The following is a 23,041-nucleotide window of genomic DNA, read 5'->3' on the forward strand; positions in this document are numbered from 1 at the left end:
TATATATGGTAGCCTTGTATATACCAAATATGCCTTTATGATTTTGTGGTTGACTTTAGCTAATTCCACAAAATATATAATAGAGCTAATTCCCTATGTAGCGTTGTACGGTGAAAGCACGATATACTGCTAGTACTGCTACTGCTTTTTGACAAGTGCGAATCGCGCATCGGTAGTAACATGCAATAAAAGAAGATGGAAAATGACCGCCATTATATACTCCTGTTTATTTTTGTGTTTTGTTGTCGAAATTGTTTAGTTAATTTTGAGGTTTACTTGGTTTATTCACAGTATAGAATATTCTGGTTTATTTAAAAATTTAATATTATATCACAGTTTTATTATAGTGTATATTGTAAATATGTCATGCTTTCTTAGAAACCATAGAAACTGCAAAAATGTTAAGACTCGTGCCTATAAATTCCGAAGTGACATTTTCTCGGTATGTTTTAAATGCTGTTTTGTTTTCCCTTGTTTATTTAAAAAATATATTTTATAGTTTTGCTAGAAAGGGAAAAATATTTGGGAAATGGCTTATTGCCATTGATATGGGATGGAATGAAACCATTACATGGTCAAAGACTATGTTTATTTGTTCCCTTCATTTTAATAATAATTATATCAAAACGGAAAACGGAAAATTCTCATAAAAGAATCCTTCCCTTTATTGAAAAGAACATTGAAGATGAAAACAAACCATTGATATCAAAAATTATCGAACCTTTACCATCAACTTCAGAAATAAAAACGATTGAACCTACAAGTTTATCCCATATATTGTTAACATCTTTGCCTTCGATGTTATCTGTTTCCAAAAGAAAAATTACAAAGGATGGCAATGGGAGTGAAAATTTATATTTCACTTGTGCAACAGTTTGGGCTTAATCAAGAAATGACTCAAGTGCAGATAGACAAAGAAAATTTTTACAGGCTGAACACACCTATTTGTAAGTAACCTACACGTTTTAGATTAAAAATTTTAGCATACACATTTTGTTATTTTAGAGTAAGATAGTAGACGTCAAAATATGAAATAACCACCTAGTCATCCGTACGAATGAGGAGGGCGAACCCAATCGAGTAGAGTCTACGGAAGTGAATTATTGGAGACTCACCAGGAAACCCAGGAGGCAGCAGAAAACACCCTTGAGAACGGAGACAATCATCATCATGTTAGGAGTCATGGGCTGGTGCCAAACCAGCCCTGGATAAACAAGCTATCTCTCTAGGTAAGTACCAATGGCCCCCTCTAACCTTTCCCTGTACTAACCGCATGCTACCCCAAGAGTAAATAACAGGATTGATCACTGGTTTTTCTCGCAGATCTCCAACATGTGCCATCAACCAGGTCTGGAGACCATGAGGTCAGCAAGTGGATAAAGGACAAACAACGCCAGGAAGGCCAACTCACCATCAACGGAGACTCGCCAGCACCTCAAGAAGGATACTGGCAGTACGAGTCAAAATATGTTAAATATATTATATAGTGCTATTATGTTTTTTAGATCGAGATATCTGAGTTTTTACTAATTTTCAGAACCCCTATTTGGATATATTCTATATTCAACTTTTTATGACCTATTCATTACGGAACACCCTATATATTATTATTATTTATTTATTTATTATTTTTATGTTTTAAGTGTGAATAAACTATTAGCAATGAATTATTGTAAAACATTAATTATTAACAGTATAAAATAAATACTATCTTCTACTTCATTATAAATAAAAAAAATATATGATAAAAATAAGTGTTTTCAGATTTGATTTCTTAATTTTGTAGAACTAATATTTTCTGGTTTTAATTTCCTAATCCTTACTAATACATTTTTAAAACAGATTACTAGTTATAATTTAATTTCTTATAAAATGGGTTTTTAAATTTACACACCGCTCTTATATTTATATTTGCCGCCCTCAAAATATTTGGGATTTAGTGTTTTCACTAAACAAATTTTGAAGGATTGGCAATAGGTATATCAAAATGGCAGCCTCCTTTGTTACCCATTACCATATACAGGGTCGGAAAGTCCCCATGGTTCATCGGCCGTTACGTGAGAGCGATAAAGTACCTGTCATAGAAATCCGTGCGATAGAGAAAGATGGCTATAATGAAGGTGTCTAATAGTCGCCTCCCATTTCGCCCTTCCACAAATAAGAAGTGGATCTTACTTGTGGAAGGGCGAAATGGGCGGTGACTATTAGACGCCTTCATTATTGCCATCTTTCTCTATCGCACGGATTTCTATGACTTTCTTTATCGCTCTCACGTAACGGCCGATGAACCATGGGGACTTTCCGACCCTGTATANAAGTTTTGGTCTGTTTTTGAAGGCTTCGCAAAAAGAAACCTATTGGCCGAATTGACACCTGCTCTATCCCTGTATTTTATAATCAAATTCAGTCCAGGTAAAATTTTTGTTTTGTCTATCAGAAGCGCAGTTGAATTACCCAGTTTTCCGCGAAAACCAATCCTTTCATACTTGTCGGCTTGTATTTTTCCACATTCATCAAGTTGATCAACATCTTTAGGGTTGACACATTCCCGATTTTGAAAATCACTGACCTCTATTCGTTGTGTCTCACCTGGCCGTTTTCTATTGAAAGCGGCTAAGTAAACCATTAGATATTGTGATAATTCTGTCCAAACTGAAACAGAAAATTTTTTCTTTAATTGTTTCTCAGCTAGATAGATATTTTTCTGCAAATAATCTAGATATTTTCCAATATCTTCATTTTCTGGTAAAATGTTGTCTTTTTGACGTTTTGCCCGCCTTAGTTTATTCTCACTATTTTTGCAGATACGATTTATGTATGGTGCTAGTTCCTGTTTTACTCTTCTAGAAAATGCTTTTGCCCTCTTCATAAGGATTTCATCATCAGTTTTGTCACTTTCTGATTTTACCACTTGTATTAGTTTTCTTAATTCTATAAGAAGTGTACGGGCATTAGTCGGGTGCTCATATATATTTGTTGAAGGATTAATTGCACCGAGATCATCAACAGCCTTTCTGACTGTGTCTATATTTTTGGAGTTAATTAGCTGCTTGCAATTTGCAATGTTGGAGTCATGTACCTTTACCCTCAACATAAACCTTCCAAGAAGACGTAACTGTGCTCTTATATGGTTTTTTAAATGTTCTTCCGTATATTTTATACATAAATAGTTGCCATATATTACTAATATCTCATCAAAAAAAACTAGGTTTGTAACTTCGTCATGAAACATATCAGGAGTAATAATGTTTCTAAGTGTATCAGAGGCTTTTTCATGAATGTGATAAGTTAATTTTCTAGAATTTCCTTGTAGTTGCCTTGTTCCTTTTTCTGGACAACATTTTTGTACGTGGTGGCGAAGATTTGATTTGCTGAAGTAACCCAGACATGATGGGCAAGGAACAAAAATTGCTTCCTGTTTTTTTGATTTCCTACTTACAATCAGGTCACTCAAACTACATGATTTATTAAATTCATAGTCTCCTTTTCTCCGCAAATCATCGATTTTTTTTCTTCGTAAAGGATTTGCAGCATGTAATTTTGATATTGTTTGTACTTCATCTTCTTCTTTGTGGACCTTAGTCCAATGTCTCACTATTTGAAAAATTTTCTTCTTGCAGTAAAGACAACAGTGACGTTTATGGTTCTTTTTAACTCCTTGCCTGGATAAATTTTCAGCTGAAATAGATTTTTTTACGTTACAAAAACATCTATAGATTGCTTAAATGAAAGTAATAAGTGCTACTATGTAGTGATGAGTTATGGGAAATATAGGCGAGCTTAGAAGTACTAAAAACATTAAGATATCCTGACTTTTTACTTTTGTGGCTTGTTTTAATAAAAATAACTTATATGCTAAAAAAAAAATCCAGGATAAAGTCTACAGTATAGAACTGTCTTGAAACTGTTCAGGAAATGAGTATTACAGGGTTCATAGTTCAAAAGTAATAAAGAATTCCCTGAATTTTCCAGGTTTTCCCTGACATAAAAAAAATCCAGGTCACTTGTAGTTCATTTTTACATACTAATTGGTGTTTATGCATTAATTTTTTTCGATTGGACTCTATAATCTTTTTTATACCCTAACAACAAAGATTTCAAAACCACAAATAGTTTTCTCTTTCAAGAACCCAGGGCCAGCTTTCACAAAATTTCCCGTTGCAAACATCAAATTCCCTGACTTTCATGAATATTTTTAAAATTCCCTAACTATTCCCTGTTTTTTATGAAGAACAACAAATTCCCTGACTTTTCCCGGTATTCCCAGCCGCTACGAACCCTGTATTATAGCCCATTTACTGTGCAAAGTATACACTGGAATGAACACGTCAAAATTCAGTTTAGCATTCGGTTTAGTTCCAAAGAAAACGTTTTAGATCATCACCGGTTAGTTCAGCAAGGTTCATACCTTTGTGTATATAAAGGTGAAGAACAAATCTGTTTATAAATGATTTTGCAAGTCATAAAATTCAAACAATATTTTAGAAAACTTTTCCAAGAATTTTCACAGATTAGAAAATTTCCCATCACTATGAGAACATATTTTTAAACTTAAGCCAGTTTTGTGATGTAGAGAACTGAAGTGTTCCGAAAAATAATACTTCTTTTAAAACAAATGCATTCCAAAAAAAATTGAGATATTTAAGCCAAATCTGATGTGTTTTATGTTCTTTTATTATTATTTAGGATAATGTAATGTTAACAAATTTCTAGGGAATATAGGGCCATGGCACTCTTTTAGACATAAATGATCTCTTCTAACCATTTTCTTACTATTTGGTTCTGTTTCATCACATATTTAGTTTTTTTAAACACCCATTATATAAAAATACAATACATGTTAAAGTATCTAAGCACATAGCACACTAAATTTGGTGAAATATATTGAGTAAAAAGAAACGTAAATACCTACATTAAATAATAATTAATATACATAGATAGATAGGTACTTTATACATATATGCATATATTCAGCGAAATTATACTAAAACATTACTAATTCTTTGATTTATCATATTTGCTGAATTATACAGGGTGTTCCATAATGTGTGTTGAAAACTTGAGCCAGTGACGGTACATAAAAAAATATTAGGAAAGTCCTTATGAACCTGAACTCTCTTAAATGCATCATTTCTGAGATACAGGGTGATAAAGTTGAATAAAAAATAAATGATTTCATTCGTATCTCGAAAAACAATGAACCAAGTTGGTATAATGCATACTAATACAGAGCTTTATTATCACAATAATAATCATCGTAATCCAATAAACTCCTGGCATGTAACTTTATTTTTTTGAACCCAATTTTACCTGTAACCCGAGGTTACACGCCACTGGTTTATTATACAGAAACAATGCGTTTAAGAGGGTGGGTTAATAAGGACTTTTCCTAATATTTTTTTGTGTACCATCACTGGCTAAAGTTTTTGACACATTACAGAACACCCTGTGTCAAAATCATTACTAAGAACAATGTAAATATTTTATAAACTTAAATCAATCTACCTTTTGGAATTTGCCTATCATTTCGCATTTCACAAGAATCATCTGAATTTCCTCCCGATTCCATACAGTCTTCTGTAAACAATTTTTCCTTATGCCTTGGATCCATATCAAGAAGTTCACTATCTACAAAATACCGGTGAATTAAAATTAAACTGATTGTACAGGGTGGTCAGGTTCTAAGGATCAAACTTTAGGAGATCATAGTTAATCCAAAAATAAGTTGAAAAATGACCTTCTGAAAGTGTTTTTTCTAAATATTTCCAAAACGAGAAGACATGGGGTAATGAAATTAGGTAGGAATGGTAATATTTTAGTGCTATTTCAAATTGAATCATAATTTAAAAGTTTATTTTTATAGCATTAACTTACCATCACTTTCCAAGTTTTTCTTTGATTCATATTTGCTATACATGTATATTATATAGGTACAATGTACAATACTTCTTTTTCATATAGAGACTAATTAAAAATAAAAATATCAGACTTAAATACAACCTACCTTCCTTCCAGGTATTGTTTAAAAATTCTGAATTAGACCCTATCCCAGTTTCATGTCTGTAGTCAACTTGATCTTGATTATCTCTTATTTTAATATCTTCTATTATTATTATTCTAGCGCCATTATTGGTTTTATTGTCTTCTAAAACAGAGTATTACAGGAAATTAACATTTTCTGAGAAACAAATGTTCTTAGATAATTTCTAGAAGACTACATTTTATTCAAATTTGGTGTATTATACAGGGTGTCTCGAAATTAGAGGTACCTAAATATTTTAACAGTGTATTGTAGACTCCAAAATAAGATGAAAAGTCAATATAAACCTTTGTCCGAAAATCCTTCCTTTCTGAGATACAGGGTGTTGAAATTAAAATTTTATTTTAGATTTTCTTAAATAACTTTTACGAAAGATACAATTTTCGCACAAAATATTGTAACCGGGGGTTTTTTGAGGTGACAAATCATAATTTGGTATTAATTTTTGTGCAGCACTTAGAGGGCGTTACATACGCTATCATTATTAATTTTAATTTGCCATAACTTTTTTACGAATAAATCTTATCCCTACACCTTTTCTACAGAAAAAAACTTCCTCAACATTACTAGCGGTAACTGTTTCCCAGAAATTTACAAATTTCTGCATCAATGCAGATTACTGGGTCCCTTAGGTGCCTCATGAAGTTGCTCAGAACTTTACAAAAACTAAGTATGTGGTAGATCTCATTAGAAGAAACAACTGTTTTCCTATAAAGATGTATTGAAAATCGATTCGTTCTCTAGATACAGGGTGTTGAAAAATCGATTTTTTTTTAATGTTAAACACCCTGCAGAAATTTGCAAATTTCTCAAAAATGGTTACCAATGATGAGGAAGTATATCTTTTTTTAGTAGAAAAGGTGTAGGAATAAGATTTATTTATAAAAAATCTCAGAAGTTTTCGGTCAAAAAAGTTATGGCAAATTAAAATTAATAATGATAGTGTATGTAGTGCCATCTAAGTGCTGCACAAAAATTAATACTAAATTATGATTTCTAACCTGAAAAAACCCCCGGTTACCAAATTTTGTGCGAAAAATGTACCTATCTTTCGTAAAAGTTACCTATTTAAGAAAATTGAAATTAAAATTTTAATTTCAACACCCTGTATGTCAGAAATGAAGCATTTCCGGGCAAAGGTTTATATTACTTTTCATCTTATTTTGAGTCTCTGTTAAACTATTTACCTCTAATTTCAGGACACCTTGTATTTCTAGGCAGTTTGATGTAAATACAGAGTGTTTTATAAACGAATGTCAATGGTTAAGCAGGTTAATTTGCCTTGAATTTTAACGAAAAAAGTTTATATAGACATAAGACCGTTATTGCTTTGCTTCTGAAATATAAATGTTGAATATTCATGGAAAAATTTGCATAATTTATGATATTTGCCCATTAATTATAATGGTCCACAGCCAATAATTTCGTGTTAATGTGATATCCGCATTTACAACAGGGGCAGCAACGCAATAGGAGAATCTGCTTTCAAGAAAATTAAGAAAATATACTCAACTACTGTAAAACACATGAAAATTATCCACCAATTAACTTTTACATAGTGGAGGTGTTAAGACAATGGACAACATAAAATGGTGTGTCTATTTTAATAAAAAATTAGAAAGAAAAAAGTTTTTCTGAACAAAGTTCCAAATACGTTTTGTTTTCAAGATACAGGATCTACGAGTTTTCGACATCCTGTATCTTGGAAACAAAGCATTCTTGAGTCTATGTTTTATGAACTTCTTTCTTATGTTGATACCAGGATTAAGCAGAATAATTTTTGGCATATATTGTCCAACACTCAGATTCTCACTTCTCTTCTCTTCTCACTCACCTTATGTAAAAATGAATTGGTGAGTCTCTTCTATGGATTTCGTAGTACATTTTCCTATTTTTTCTGAGAGCAGCTTCTAATGCAATAAATGCACTTTTTTAAATTCTTATTATTTTTGTATATCTCACTGGTTTTTACAAATATTCACAAATTTTAATTAAAAAAAATCTGCAGCATGCCACTGTAACAAGTGTGGACATCAACATAAAACAAGTTTTTACAAAAACAGACATATTAATCTTCTTAAATATTGACATATACTTAAGAAACTCCTATATAGTAGTACAAAGTTGTTATAAATGGCAGAAATAATTTATTTCAAAAAATTATAGTATGCTCCTGTATAATGAAAAACATTATGCAACCCAGTGTCGAATCAAGTTGCAAGTGACTTCTCTACAAATTTTCCCTTGTGCTTTAACTCATTTATATATTCCCATTAAATAGTTTAAAATGTTAATATTCAAGAAGTTTTAATTACAGATATCCATAGTCACATTAGAAATAATAAAATTAACAGCAGTTTAAACAACAAGATTATGACCAACCAATTGCTTTTAAAAACAATTGACAACTGTAAGCCAGAACTCTTAATTTTTATACCTATTTATTTTTTTGTTGGGAGTTATTGAAAACAGATGAATTTTATAAATTTAGATAACATACCATTTTTTAATATACCCACATTAACTTCTGTACCACTGGCATCACCTACTCTTTTTTGTTCACCAAGTGATGCATCTGAAGATGTGTTATTCTCTCTCATATTTTTATACCAAGTTTGTTTGCTTGTTGGAAGTGATATTTCATTGATATTTGTTTCTGACACTTTGGTAACTGCAGTTGCTAAAAAATAATTTGTGAAAAACATATAAGTACCTAGCAATGTCAAGAGAAATTCAATATTATACATTTTTAAGTGAACGAATATATTTTATCGAATTCTATACTATACTATAATAATATATCAATTTCTAAGATAAAAAAGTGAGAAATAAATAAATTAACTTCTTGGAAAACTTTACCTACTTAATTTATAATCATAGAAAGTATCTAGGTTATAATATATAATTACCAAGTGTTTAAAAGATTTTACCTACCCTGTTTTTTCTNAACATATTTTTAAACTTAAGCCAGTTTTGTGATGTAGAGAACTGAAGTGTTCCGAAAAATAATACTTCTTTTAAAACAAATGCATTCCAAAAAAAATTGAGATATTTAAGCCAAATCTGATGTGTTTTATGTTCTTTTATTATTATTTAGGATAATGTAATGTTAACAAATTTCTAGGGAATATAGGGCCATGGCACTCTTTTAGACATAAATGATCTCTTCTAACCATTTTCTTACTATTTGGTTCTGTTTCATCACATATTTAGTTTTTTTAAACACCCATTATATAAAAATACAATACATGTTAAAGTATCTAAGCACATAGCACACTAAATTTGGTGAAATATATTGAGTAAAAAGAAACGTAAATACCTACATTAAATAATAATTAATATACATAGATAGATAGGTACTTTATACATATATGCATATATTCAGCGAAATTATACTAAAACATTACTAATTCTTTGATTTATCATATTTGCTGAATTATACAGGGTGTTCCATAATGTGTGTTGAAAACTTGAGCCAGTGACGGTACATAAANTTTTTTTTTAATGTTAAACACCCTGCAGAAATTTGCAAATTTCTCAAAAATGGTTACCAATGATGAGGAAGTATATCTTTTTTTAGTAGAAAAGGTGTAGGAATAAGATTTATTTATAAAAAATCTCAGAAGTTTTCGGTCAAAAAAGTTATGGCAAATTAAAATTAATAATGATAGTGTATGTAGTGCCATCTAAGTGCTGCACAAAAATTAATACTAAATTATGATTTCTAACCTGAAAAAAACCCCGGTTACCAAATTTTGTGCGAAAAATGTACCTATCTTTCGTAAAAGTTACCTATTTAAGAAAATTGAAATTAAAATTTTAATTTCAACACCCTGTATGTCAGAAATAAAACATTTCCGGGCAAAGGTTTATATTACTTTTCATCTTATTTTGAGTCTCTGTTAAACTATTTACCTCTAATTTCAGGACACCTTGTATTTCTAGGCAGTTTGATGTAAATACAGAGTGTTTTATAAACGAATGTCAATGGTTAAGCAGGTTAATTTGCCTTGAATTTTAACGAAAAAAGTTTATATAGACATAAGACCGTTATTGCTTTGCTTCTGAAATATAGATGTTGAATATTCATGGAAAAATTTGCATAATTTATGATATTTGCCCATTAATTATAATGGTCCACAGCCAATAATTTCGTGTTAATGTGATATCCGCATTTACAACAGGGGCAGCAACGCAATAGGAGAATCTGCTTTCAAGAAAATTAAGAAAATATACTCAACTACTGTAAAACACATGAAAATTATCCACCAATTAACTTTTACATAGTGAAGGTGTCAAGACAATGGACAACATAAAATGGTGTGTCTATTTTAATAAAAAATTAGAAAGAAAAAAGTTTTTCTGAACAAAGTTCCAAATACGTTTGGTTTTCAAGATACAGGATCTACGAGTTTTCGACATCCTGTATCTTGGAAACAAAGCATTCTTGAGTCTATGTTTTATGAACTTCTTTCTTACGTTGATACCAGGATTAAGCAGAATAATTTTTGGCATATATTGTCCAACACTCAGATTCTCACTTCTCTTCTCTTCTCACTCACCTTATGTAAAAATGAATTGGTGAGTCTCTTCTATGGATTTCGTAGTACATTTTCCTATTTTTTCTGAGAGCAGCTTCTAATGCAATAAATGCACTTTTTTAAATTCTTATTATTTTTGTATATCTCACTGGTTTTTACAAATATTCACAAATTTTAATTAAAAAAAATCTGCAGCATGCCACTGTAACAAGTGTGGACATCAACATTAAGCAAGTTTTTACAAAAATAGACATATTAATCTTCTTAAATATTGACATATACTTAAGAAACTCCTGTATAGTAGTACGAAGTTGTTATAAATGGCAGAAATAATTTATTTCAAAAAATTATAGTATGCTCCTGTATAATGAAAAACATTATGCAACCCAGTGTCGAATCAAGTTGCAAGTGACTTCTCTACAAATTTTCCCTTGTGCTTTAACTCATTTATATATTCCCATTAAATAGTTTAAAATGTTAATATTCAAGAAGTTTTAATTACAGATATCCATAGTCACATTAGAAATAATAAAATTAACAGCAGTTTAAACAACAAGATTATGACCAACCAATTGCTTTTAAAAACAATTGACAACTGTAAGCCAGAACTCTTAATTTTTATACCTATTTATTTTTTTGTTGGGAGTTATTGAAAACAGATGAATTTTATAAATTTAGATAACATACCATTTTTTAATGTACCCACATTAACTTCTGTACCACTGGCATCACCTACTCTTTTTTGTTCACCAAGTGATGCATCTGAAGATGTGTTATTCTCTCTCATATTTTTATACCGAGTTTGTTTGCTTGTTGGAAGTGATATTTCATTGGTATTTGTTTCTGACACTTTGGTAACTGCAGTTGCTAAAAAATAATTTGTGAAAAACATATAAGTACCTAGCAATGTCAAGAGAAATTCAATATTATACATTTTTAAGTGAACGAATATATTTTATCGAATTCTATACTATACTATAATAATATATCAATTTCTAAGATAAAAAAGTGAGAAATAAATAAATTAACTTCTTGGAAAACTTTACCTACTTAATTTATAATCATAGAAAGTATCTAGGTTATAATATATAATTACCAAGTGTTTAAAAGATTTTACCTACCCTGTTTTTTCTTCTCTTTTTTCATGGCTTCCATTAAAGTAGATTTATCATTATCTACTGCAATAATCTTGGCTTCATAGTAACCCATTTTCTTATATGGGGCCCATACTAAATCTCCCTCGATCAAAGTGATACCCTTCGAAGGAGTTACATACAAGATGCTGTCTTCGACAAATTGCACTAAAGAATACATCTGAAATCTGAAACAAATATTTTACAAATACCTACGTTAAACAGCTCATTTATTCACCTCTATGCAAGGGTAACTTGAATTAGACTTACATGGCTGAGACTGCTGCACTGTCTGTTTTTATAAACTTAATATGTATCACCAACGTAGTTCCAATAAACGTTGATATCACTAAGCAGTACTACTATGCACACTTTTTCTATACCGCCAAACAAAACCGTCACTGTCGCAAATCACATATAAAATAGAAACGACTCCACAAAACTTTTCGTAATTAAAAACAAATTACAAAGTACATTCTACATTGTACATGTTATATGCTAAAAAGACGCTAAACGCTAAATAGTAAATAGTTAGGGATGTTCTGTGCGCTAAACGAACAAACAAACCACACGACACGACACGACAGGAAGTGCGCCACCCCGCATCCCGCTGCCTATCTCCAAGATCCAGGGTTGCCTCTTTGTCAGACAAATTTTGTCCATTCGCCACCAGATGAGGCTAATAGCCAAAATGTCGTCATGTCAATTGTTTAAAATTAAAAAATATGTAAAAAAATGATGAAAGGTTGTACCGTCATCGACGATATTATCTTCGTTGGTACCGTTAAAATCCCTAATCCCTGTGTAAGTGTCAATTTATTCATATCTAGGTATGTATACCGTGTTCATTTTATTTTATCACACTATTAAACGGCTTTATTTACTGATACTCGCAAACAAATTTCAATTTTTATATTTGAATATATATTTGAATTTTAAAGTTTTATAAGGTAATATTAGATTTTTCCTATCGCTTTCGATTTTCAAGCAATAGATTTAACTTTACATTTTTTAAATGAGAAATAAATCCATAAATTCATATAGAATGGTTTATTATGTGCATTTTACACTTGTAGAAGTGGAAGTCTGGGTAGAGGTGATATCGGATGTCATGACATTTTACAGACTGATAGATAAGTAATAATAACATTGTGCACTAGTGCAAAAAATAGTAGTAACTTTTTACACGATCGTAAAAAACTAAATTTTTAGTCGTCGATAAAATATGTATACCGCGACAAATTATGGTTTTTACCGCGACTGGTATGGTATTTAACTTGACATGATATATAATAATTTATCAGGAGTCGCGCTAACACGTCCTACATTTATCGGTAGTTAATGTATACCGTGACACATTATGGTTTTTACCGCGACTGGTATGGTATTTAACTTGACATGATATATAATTTATCAGGAGTCGCGCTAACACGTTCTACATTTATCGGTAGTTAACGATACACATATTGCGGAAATATGGCAACACTGTAATGGTACACTAACCACCAGTAAATGACACATTTTGATAAATTTTTAGCGCGACGTCGCGATAAACACCGCCTTGTCGCTCTAACCTCGAATAGATAACAATATTTGTCTCAATAAGCCACGGTAGGTATACATATATATATATATATAGAAAGTAACGTTTCTACAAACTGTCAGGTCCACTCCTTTCAAAAATAAAAAAACAAGNTATATATATTGTGATCTAAGCAGGGCATTCGACTGTGTCGATCACAAGTTATTGATGTCTAAATTGTCTCACTATGGTATTAGAGGAATGTCTTTAAATTGGATAGACACTTTTCTTGAAGGCCGAAAACAGTATGTAAGTTTGCAGCATTTTGATGAACATGAACACGTAGTGAAAAGTGTGGCATCAAAGAGCGTAGATATTAGCATGGGAATTCTTCAAGGGTCTGTTATGGGTCCCATATTTTTTATTTATATATAAATGATAATATCCCCAATCGCATTTTACAATGTATGGAGATGACATTTCTATAATAGTTTCTAACATATCGAATGAATTAATTCAACAAAACCGCAAGCACATTTTGACTTCATTAAATACTTATTTCTCTCAACATCAGTTTAATATGAATCTTAAAAAAACTCAAGTTATTCAATTTCACAACAGACAAAAGCCGTGTGACAATTTGGATATCAATGTTAGTGTCACTAACTAAACTTAAATATAACCAAACTGTTAAATTTCTTGGAATTCACTTGGATGAATGTCTAAATTGGAAGTACCATTGTAAAGTTTTGATATCGAAAATTTCTTTTTTGGCATATTTATTTCGAAATATTAGACCATTTATAAATGAGGGACAAATTAAAATGTTATATTTTGCACAAATTGACTCACGTTTAAGGTATGGTGTCTGTTTCTGGGGCAATTCCACATTAAGCTCTAGTGTTTTTATTGATCAGAAAAGGATTTTCCGGTGTATTGTTGGGGTACTAAGTAAATCACTCTTGTAAACCTATATTTAAGAAGCTTGGAATTTTAACATTTCCCTGCATAAGCAGAGATAAGCATATATGTTTTTAAAAATAGGAATAATTTTGCTTTGAATAGTCATTATCACAGTGTGAATACTAGACGAAAGGAAAAGTAATAGGAGCCTTCTGCTACATTAAAAATAACTGGTGACTCAACCAGATTTATAGGGCTTAGAATTTGTTACCGACAAATATAGAACAAAGTACTACCGACACAGCATTTAAAAAGAGTTTGACATCCTTTCTGAAAGAAAAATGTTTTTATTTTCTAGAGGATTATTTTAATGCAATGTGTTTTGAATATAGTATGTGTTTTTTGTTTTAAGTGTTAGACCTAAGGTTTTTTATGACCATTCTTATACAATAACTTTATTGTCATAAAAGGAAAATAAAAAAACAAAAATAATAAAAAGTAAATAAATAAAAAAAGGTACGTAATTATAAAAACATATTTTTGTAAACGAAGAATACAGACTATTATTATTTTAGGTGGCAATGGTTTTTGCCATATCTGGAGCGTGTCGATGCGCTGAATTACTTCCAATAAAAATTGGAGATATTGAAGATGTGGGAAATCACTGCTAACTACAAAAATAAAAAAAAGATCTTTCATTGTATGCGAATATTTAGGCATGTATCGGAAATATAGTACCTCTACAAATAGATAGTAACATTTTTTTTTAAATACTCAAATGGTAAAGCATATAATCAATTTGATACATTTGAACATTTTGATAAGGATGACTTTTTTAAGTGACCTATTTTACCTGAACAAAATATTTTTGTAAAGTAATAAAATTGTGTTTAACGTGAAAGCATAAAAGTTCCTAATAATAATAATTGTATAATTCAAAAGAAACCTGGAACGTTAACCTATTAATGAGCCCCTCTGCGTAAATCTCCCGGTATATTCAGCCGCTAATTAACAAACCCGTTGTTTTAATACGCTTTTGTTTAACAAATTAATGCAATTAATTATAGCTGAACGACTTTAATAGGTTGCCCGTGTACGTTAATATGCAGCGGGCGATTTTATTTAGGTGTGTAATTTTAATTAAATTGGAAACAATTAAATTGCAAATTACATTATCGATACGTTATGATACGTTTTATAAACTGGCAGGGGCCGTTATTACAGCTACGGAACATGCAGGATCGGGGTTAAAAATTTAATGTGCATATTTTAGTACCGCTCGACTCCGATCTGGATCTTGATTTAATTTTAATGGGTGCAATGAAACGTCCATTACGAGGGTTTTTCTGACGTGGGACTAAATTATACGTTAAGTATAACTAGCAACTCGAATTGATCGCTATAAAAAAGTGTTTGCTGATATCGAGTAAACGTTGTCTACACATCACCGTGCAGTGCCCGAGCGACGTTACCGAACTGTCTCAGCACCCGGCAGAAATCAATTTCAAATTTCACTTCACTTTCCAATCTGTCTGCAAGCCAAAAAGTAGATACCCATGTTCAAGGGGATTGAGACGAGACTGACATGCCAAGCTCTTCAATAATGATAAAAAAAATCTGACGTATGAATTCCTTCCCACACACCCTCAATTCCCCCCAAAAAATCTAAAAATCCCAACAGGCTGTCAATCCAAAAAAAAAACAAGCTCAAAAAAAAATAATGAGCGTTATTCCATATCCATTGTATTCTGTTTTTTTAAGCGCTGAACACGAAACTATAGTCGAACTCAAACTAAACTTTAGAAATGCTCTCGCAAGCCATAGATCAGATATGCAAACTCAAACCGTGATTCAGATATAAAGATAGGTAGGTTGGATGACCAGTATGGATTTTTTGAATTCTTGTGTGGGGGGAATCCCTTAAAAAAGCTGCAGGACTTCTGTCGAGTCATCATAGGAGGTGTTCAAACGTTAACTCTGGTACCTTACGACTTGTTAACCAGGGACGAATATCTGGTCAGTACGTGTTCCAAATTTTCTATTTGCATTGTTTGCAACGAAAGCTCATTTAGTGTTAATTCCAGATTTTCAATAAATCCAAAATGTTGCAATTTAAAATATTCCAGTTAAAGACAATATGAATATCAAAAGACTTATAGACATAGAATTTCATTTCTTCGTCCATGAAGCGAGAAAAAAATATCCGAAAGTATTCCTGTTCTTGTACAGGGTGTCCAAGAAATGGCGGACTATCTCTCGGATTTGGGTAGGACCCGCAAAAGTAAGGTAACTTCAGATAAGTTTTATTTATTTCAGCTCACCCCGAGTTATTAGCGTTTGGATCATTTTTGGGTAAAAATATTTTACTTAAAGCAATTTCTACTAATATAATATACAGGCTTTTACAAATTCGCTTCTCACTACAGGGATCTCGGAAACGGTAAGAGCTACGAAGTAGCTTAAATGGGGGCAAAGTTGCGTAATCAGGGGACCAACATTATGCCTCTAAAAAATCAAGGCTAACATGATCAGTTTTCGAAATATTTGAAGAAAACCGAAATTTTGGAAATCCGTTTTTGATTCATTTCAGCCTTGTTTGAGATAATACTGAAAAAACAAGAACACTTTCTCATGGTCACTTTTTGCCCTCTATCGATTGGCATGATCAATTTTTATATGTAACGTTTCGTCTCTCCAGGACCATCATCAACTTCATTTTCTTTAAATACGACCCTAGAAATGTTTTATTGTAACGCGTGGTGGTAATAGTTTAAATAACTAGATGGATTTCACAGGGACTAACGACACTTACATTGTACGATAATTCAATAAACAAAAAATTAGATAAATTTGGAACGAATACCTGAAGATGAATTTTTCGAGACAAAACGTCTGAATCTGGTTCGGGCTGAGGCAGTACAGTAATATATATAAAAATGTAATAAAATTTCTAGGTCGTATTTAAAAAAATGAAGTTGATGTTGGTCCTGGAGAGACGAAACGTTACATATGAAAATTGATTATGCCATTCGATAGAGGGCAAAAAGTGGTCATGAGAATGTGTTAATCTTTTTCAATATCACCTCAAACAAGGCTGAAATGAAACAAAAACGGATTTCCAAAATTTCGTTTTTTTTCAAATATTTCGAAAACTAATCATGTTAGTTAGCCTTGATTTTTTAGAGGCATAATGTTGGTCCCCTGATTACGAACATTGCCCACATTTAAATTACTTCGTACCTCTTACCGTTTCTGAGATCCCTGTGTTAGCGAGTGGGTTGCGGTTGAGGGAAATGCGGAAAGAAAAAAAGAAATTTTAGATTACCTGGTATTCCCGGAGAGCGTCTTCTTCGAAGGGGCCCCTTGGTGACTCTCTGGAGCTCTTCCGGAACAGGTGGTAGGGTAGGAGAGGTGGACTGTATAGGCGGTAACGCGGATGCGGAAATTTCAGCACAAAATATTATCACTAGGTACAACAAGGATACCCGCCAGCGACTCTATTCAGACTGTTTAAATGCCAGAGTGAGCGCATAAGTGCCCTTTGGCGACAGAGAATTAAGAAAATAACAAAAAATAATAATAATAAGAAAATACTTATTTAAAATTAACATGTAGGCGTGAACACCCTGTAGTGAGAAGTAAATTTGTAACAGCCTGTATGAGGCCTGGGGAAAGAGCACTTTCAGCAGTCTTGAACCATAAATCAATTTATATGCCTGCTTTTTCAATATTCATCGCCGTTATTAAAACTTAAGTAGTAAGAAAATGCAAAAAAGGTGGTCAAAATTCAAAACGCAGCCCTGTAAATTCTTTTTGGGATCAAGACTTCCTTGGGCGCTATACCCCTGAGCCCTCAAAGTAGATAGAGATAGACGAAAATCATTAGTAGAAATTGCTTTGAATGACATAGCTTTTGCTTTAAAATTATCCAAATTTAGTTAAAAACAAAAAAGTTATAATAAAAATTCGATTTTTAAATCTCAGTTTCAAGAGTCAATAATTCTACAGGGTGGGCACAAATAAAAATGATTTGAACTTGTGACATTTTTTCGAATCCTGCCCGAATCCAAGAGATTCCCCACCATTTCCTGGACGGCTTGTATAATATGTCTTGTCTTCCAGGTATTGTGAATCAACTAATTTTCTCGCTTTTCTCCCTTCATTTTTTTTTTCTTATTCTTCTTATTCTTTTGAATTCCCAATTCACTGTTACCAAAATTAGTAAATACACTTTGTATTTTTTTAAACATAAGAGATCTCTTCAGTAAAATTAATTTTTTTAAACTTTATTATTAATTTTATACATTATTGGTCCTTGTAAGTATTGTATTGGTCCTAAGTAGGTACCTTCATGTTCATTGATCTTTTGATACATCGAAGGCCATATGGGATGTGGTTTGGACTTAACGCCTGATTGTTTTCTACTACATAAGCCGAAAAGTACGTCATAGGAAAAAGAAACTTAAAAATCCTTGAATTTGGATGAAGACGATAACGTGAAATTTTTACACATATGCTCGACCTTAACATAATTACGCCACGAGCAAGTATTTCAATAATAGTGTTGAACGTTCATTTACTACAATTTGCTCCGCTTGAGGAAATCGTTATTTAATAATTGTAACAACTTCAGCGTGCCGCGAGTTATAGTTTACAGGTGGAGTGTGGAAATGTTTAATATACATGTATTAAATATAATGATGAACAGTGTGTTCTACGAAAATTTTTAGACAGAAATTTCTTATAGAAATTCTTATAGTTCAACAACGCACAGATAGAAACACAAAGGCAAGATGAAATTATCACAAAAAATGTGCGCAACAAGGCAAATAAGAGAAAATAATGACCCTATTTTTGGACCTTGCGGTACTTACGTTGCATGAAATTTGTTGGATTGCCCAAATGTTAAATAATACAGGAAAAAAATGAATAGTGAATCTAAACCTTTGAGAAGTCTGTATAAATCCTATCGACTTGACAATGTGCATCCAAAACTTCAGACACATATTGACTGAAATATGGTAGATAAGTAATGGCAGATTTTTTCATAAAACCGAACTGAAATTCAGATATGTACTACTTCATTGAAGGGTAGATATGGTTATATAAAACAATCTCAAATACCTTAAAAAAATACACAAGAAAACAACTAGCCGACAATTTTCAACGGGTTTCCCATTTTGGAACTTACTTTTGTAGCCCTCCATTGTTCAGGAATTTTGTTTATCAAAGACAATTATACATTTTTGCAAGAAGGAATCAATGGCATTTACAAAAAGTAAGATATTTTACCTGAACCGAATGTTCACTCATTATTAATTTTTTTTTATTCCAAGAAATACTTCATTTTCCTTGAAATGTAATTAATATCACAGATATTAAAAAAGTCAAGACTGTAATTAGAACATGGTAAATCTCAGAGAATTTACTATAACAGCAAAGTCTAAGAAACATTATGTATGTGCATTTTGTTCAGAATATGGCTAATTTGCTTTTTTGACTAAACATACGATCAAAACCGCCTTGAATTTGAAAAGCTAGTAAGTTCGATGAACATTGCTGTAGTTGTGTAGTTTTTAGTAAAAGGTGCACTAGGTATTTACGGACTTTTATTCATGAATACTTTATGTATAAGACTTTATTTCTTTTATGAAAATAACCCTAATCGTATGCCTACGAGTATACAAATGTTTTTATATTTATTTGTTGAGCAATGTTAGGTACTGGTCAATATTTGTTCAGATGACAACAGGCGAATAGATAAATATGAAAATGTAAACTGTGGGCAGATGTACAAAATCATTTACTGAAATGAATATGTTATTCTCCTTACGACAAATTCTAGAGTGCATAAGCGATATGATGATTACACAATGCAAACACGTTTATTGTTTGAACATAAATCTATTTCACAGTGCATGACTTACCACTACCTACTTTATATTGGCGTTGATATAAATCGCGACTTTTCTTGAAAATATTGACGATTTTCTTTTAAAAAATTAGACATTTTGTGACTTATTATAAATACTTAATTTTCTATATTTCTGCACTTTTTTATTTCTTGAAAATCGTTGCTAAAGTAATTTATTAAATAATTCGTATTTATTTTTTACCAATTATGAACAGATTATTTTTAAAAATGTATATTTTTTATTAACTCTCATATTTTTACATTATTTTAAAGAGATTAGATATCTTTTCCATAGACATCCTAGATGTCTGATGTATTCAAAAATTTTTACAATAAAATTGAATTATTTTAAATTAGAGTAAAATATACTAGAGTAAATAATATTTAGAATGTGTTCTGAAAAAGTATTTAGCTAATTTAAATAAACTAAAAAAAATCCTGTCAAATTAAATCAAATAATATTCTTTCATACCTAAATTTTCAAAATCAACGAGCAAAATTTGACTTCATTTGACAAGATTTTAGATTCTCTGTATATGTAGAGCAAAATTTCTGTCATACGACTGAGAAAAACATGATATCGACGTTTCTTTTCTTTTTAATTACAGTTATAACGGATGTTTTTCACTAATTTTAATTTTTTATTGAATTAACAGTATTCAGTGTCTAGGTATAACACAACGAATTATTTTCTATTTTTTTATCATTACCTTACTATTACATTACCTTAGAAAAAAGGTTAAAATAAAAAATTATTGGTATCACATTTTTACTGTCGCCATATCCAATGAAGAAACAAGAAATTTGCAACGCAATTTTGTGAGGTTACATTACATTTTTACATTAGAAAATAATATTTTTTATAAACATTTAGATTATCTCCAAAACCATGCATAATATTTATAAGCCAATTAAAAAACACACATTTAAAAAAATCTTCCTGCGCCCTTTTTCAAAAAATCATAGCGGTTCTGTAAAAATCATAAGGGCTCCTGGCAATAAGTCAAAATTCCATTTAAATACAAAGCTAAGTTTTAAACTTTAAAAATTGACTTTCTAAACCCTTTTTTGTTAATAACTTTCGGAGAGACAGGAGGTTAAAGTTATGCATTATTTCCCTTGACGGGATAAAAAATAGAATTTTGCAAAAATTATTGGGCGTACAGCCCATCTTTCGCACAGTTTTGAAAAACGATAAAACTCACAACTTTTAGGCATAATTATAAAATTCCAACAAATAACAACCAAGTTATGGATAATTTAAAAAATGCTGTTTGGCAACGTTTTTTTTTGTTTTTGCGCACATTTCGTCTGTTATACACTTTTCCCTAAAATCAACAGTTTTCCAATACATTGGAAAATCTGATTTTCGACCAGAATTGTTTAAACAAAACAATGTTGCTAATGAAAAAAATTGACTCACGAGATGAGAGACCTTTTCTACCCCTGCAAATTTCATCGATTTTTTAGTCAATTTACTGCTATAGCGACGCGTCTATTGACATAGTGTGTAACTTTTTTAATTACACATTACAAATAATTATTTATAGAATTAAGATTTATTGAAGTTTCATCTAAGCCTACTTATTTATGCCTTTAAAGAACCTACGACGATGACAAAATTGATAAAAAAAAATGGATGTGATTTTTGTATATGCATGTTTTAAACTACTTACTAAAATCTGATTAACTTGAAAAAATTAATAACTAAATTAAAGCTTTACGAACAATTCCATTGGTCCAGGGAACCTTTTCAGAGGGATGTTTGCGTTTAAATATCTCTACTGTTATTCTGAAACACATAATCATATAATGGACTACCTTTTAATATTCGACACGGAGAATATTCAGAATATTGGTATAAAATTTCAAATCCTCTTATAAGCCAACAAACTTAACCAAAAAGAACGATATACGAATTATATGGAGTGTAAAGGAATATCGCAAACATTGATTCACGAGAATCAATCAAAGCAAACATAAATAGAAACAGTATTTTACAGTCTCTTAGTGAATGATTTTTACAAGAGCATGCACTCTATTATTACATTACACCAATTCCAGTTTTTCTTGTTTACTTTTAATTTAAACGTTTTTATGTACCAAAGGAAGCTTAATATCTCTTTATGAAAGACACTTATTTTATTTCGGATCTAATATTTTCCTTTGTTTAATATGGTTCATATTTAATTTTGTTTTCAGACTTCACCAGAAACATTTGTTTTAATTTCTATACATACAAGTCTAATAATCTTAATTACCTACCTCCTCCTTCTACTATATCTTTAATAAACTGCTACTAAAATTTATTACAATGTAGTTCTTAATCAGCTACTTACGATTTGCAATGAGAATTATTCTGGGTTCTACCAAAAAAGTTTGGAAAACACATTATTTAAGCCTTCTTTTCCAGATTTAAATTGAGTTTACTAAAAACATTAATCAAATGTTATTTGAAACACAAAACCTAAAGAATAATAATACTAAAAATTATTGTTTCAAGTTTACTAATATCAAACATGTATTCCTCCGTTATTTGAAACTCGTAAAACCCCAACATTTTTAAGTTCATTGGTGTTTGGCCATTTTAAACATGTTTCTGGCGTATATGTGTTTACTGGGTTAGATTTATTAGATAGATATAGATAGATATTAATTTGACCACTGTTTACATCATACAAATATGGTACGTCAATTTTCAGTTTGAGCTGTAAAACAGTTGGTGACAGTGGTCGCAGAGATCAGCATTGACTAAAATGCTAATTATTTTCTTCTGTTGGTGTAAAACTTTTCCGGCCGCACTGGAATTACTCCACAAAATGAAAGTAGGTATATGAAATGTGCTAATGAAATAAACTAGAATAGATACCACGTAAGATATTAAAAAACACATGTAACTGTCTAAATGAAAATATTATAATTGACAACATTTACATCATCTTTGCAGGGTGAATCTGCATCAATATTATAATAATATATTATAATAAA

The 23,041-nt window shown here is 31.0% G+C and overlaps 1 protein-coding gene and 1 long non-coding RNA gene across 2 annotated transcripts; one reads left to right on the forward strand and one right to left on the reverse strand.

Annotated features, from left to right (window-relative positions):
- Nucleotides 1-218: 218 nt before the first annotated feature.
- On the forward strand, nucleotides 219-1,655 carry LOC108906643. Its single transcript, XR_002762970.1, has 4 exons — nucleotides 219-442; nucleotides 500-947; nucleotides 1,006-1,229; nucleotides 1,324-1,655. It is a non-coding gene; the product is annotated as an uncharacterized LOC108906643 (long non-coding RNA).
- Nucleotides 1,656-1,760: 105 nt separating this feature from the next.
- On the reverse strand, nucleotides 1,761-12,197 carry LOC108906639. The gene is made up of 8 exons (XM_023454529.1): nucleotides 11,953-12,197; nucleotides 11,703-11,902; nucleotides 11,269-11,448; nucleotides 8,541-8,720; nucleotides 6,005-6,145; nucleotides 5,506-5,628; nucleotides 2,290-3,678; nucleotides 1,761-1,822 (listed from the first exon to the last, which is right to left on the reverse strand). Exons 2-8 carry the CDS (start codon nucleotides 11,893-11,895, stop codon nucleotides 1,761-1,763), a joined length of 2,268 nt encoding a protein of 755 aa, XP_023310297.1. The 5' UTR covers nucleotides 11,896-11,902; nucleotides 11,953-12,197.
- Between the last annotated feature and the right edge of the window lie 10,844 nt (nucleotides 12,198-23,041).

Source organism: Anoplophora glabripennis, unplaced genomic scaffold (assembly GCF_000390285.2).
Source record: "Anoplophora glabripennis isolate ALB-LARVAE unplaced genomic scaffold, Agla_2.0 scaffold241, whole genome shotgun sequence".
Classification (NCBI taxonomy): domain Eukaryota; kingdom Metazoa; phylum Arthropoda; class Insecta; order Coleoptera; family Cerambycidae; genus Anoplophora; species Anoplophora glabripennis.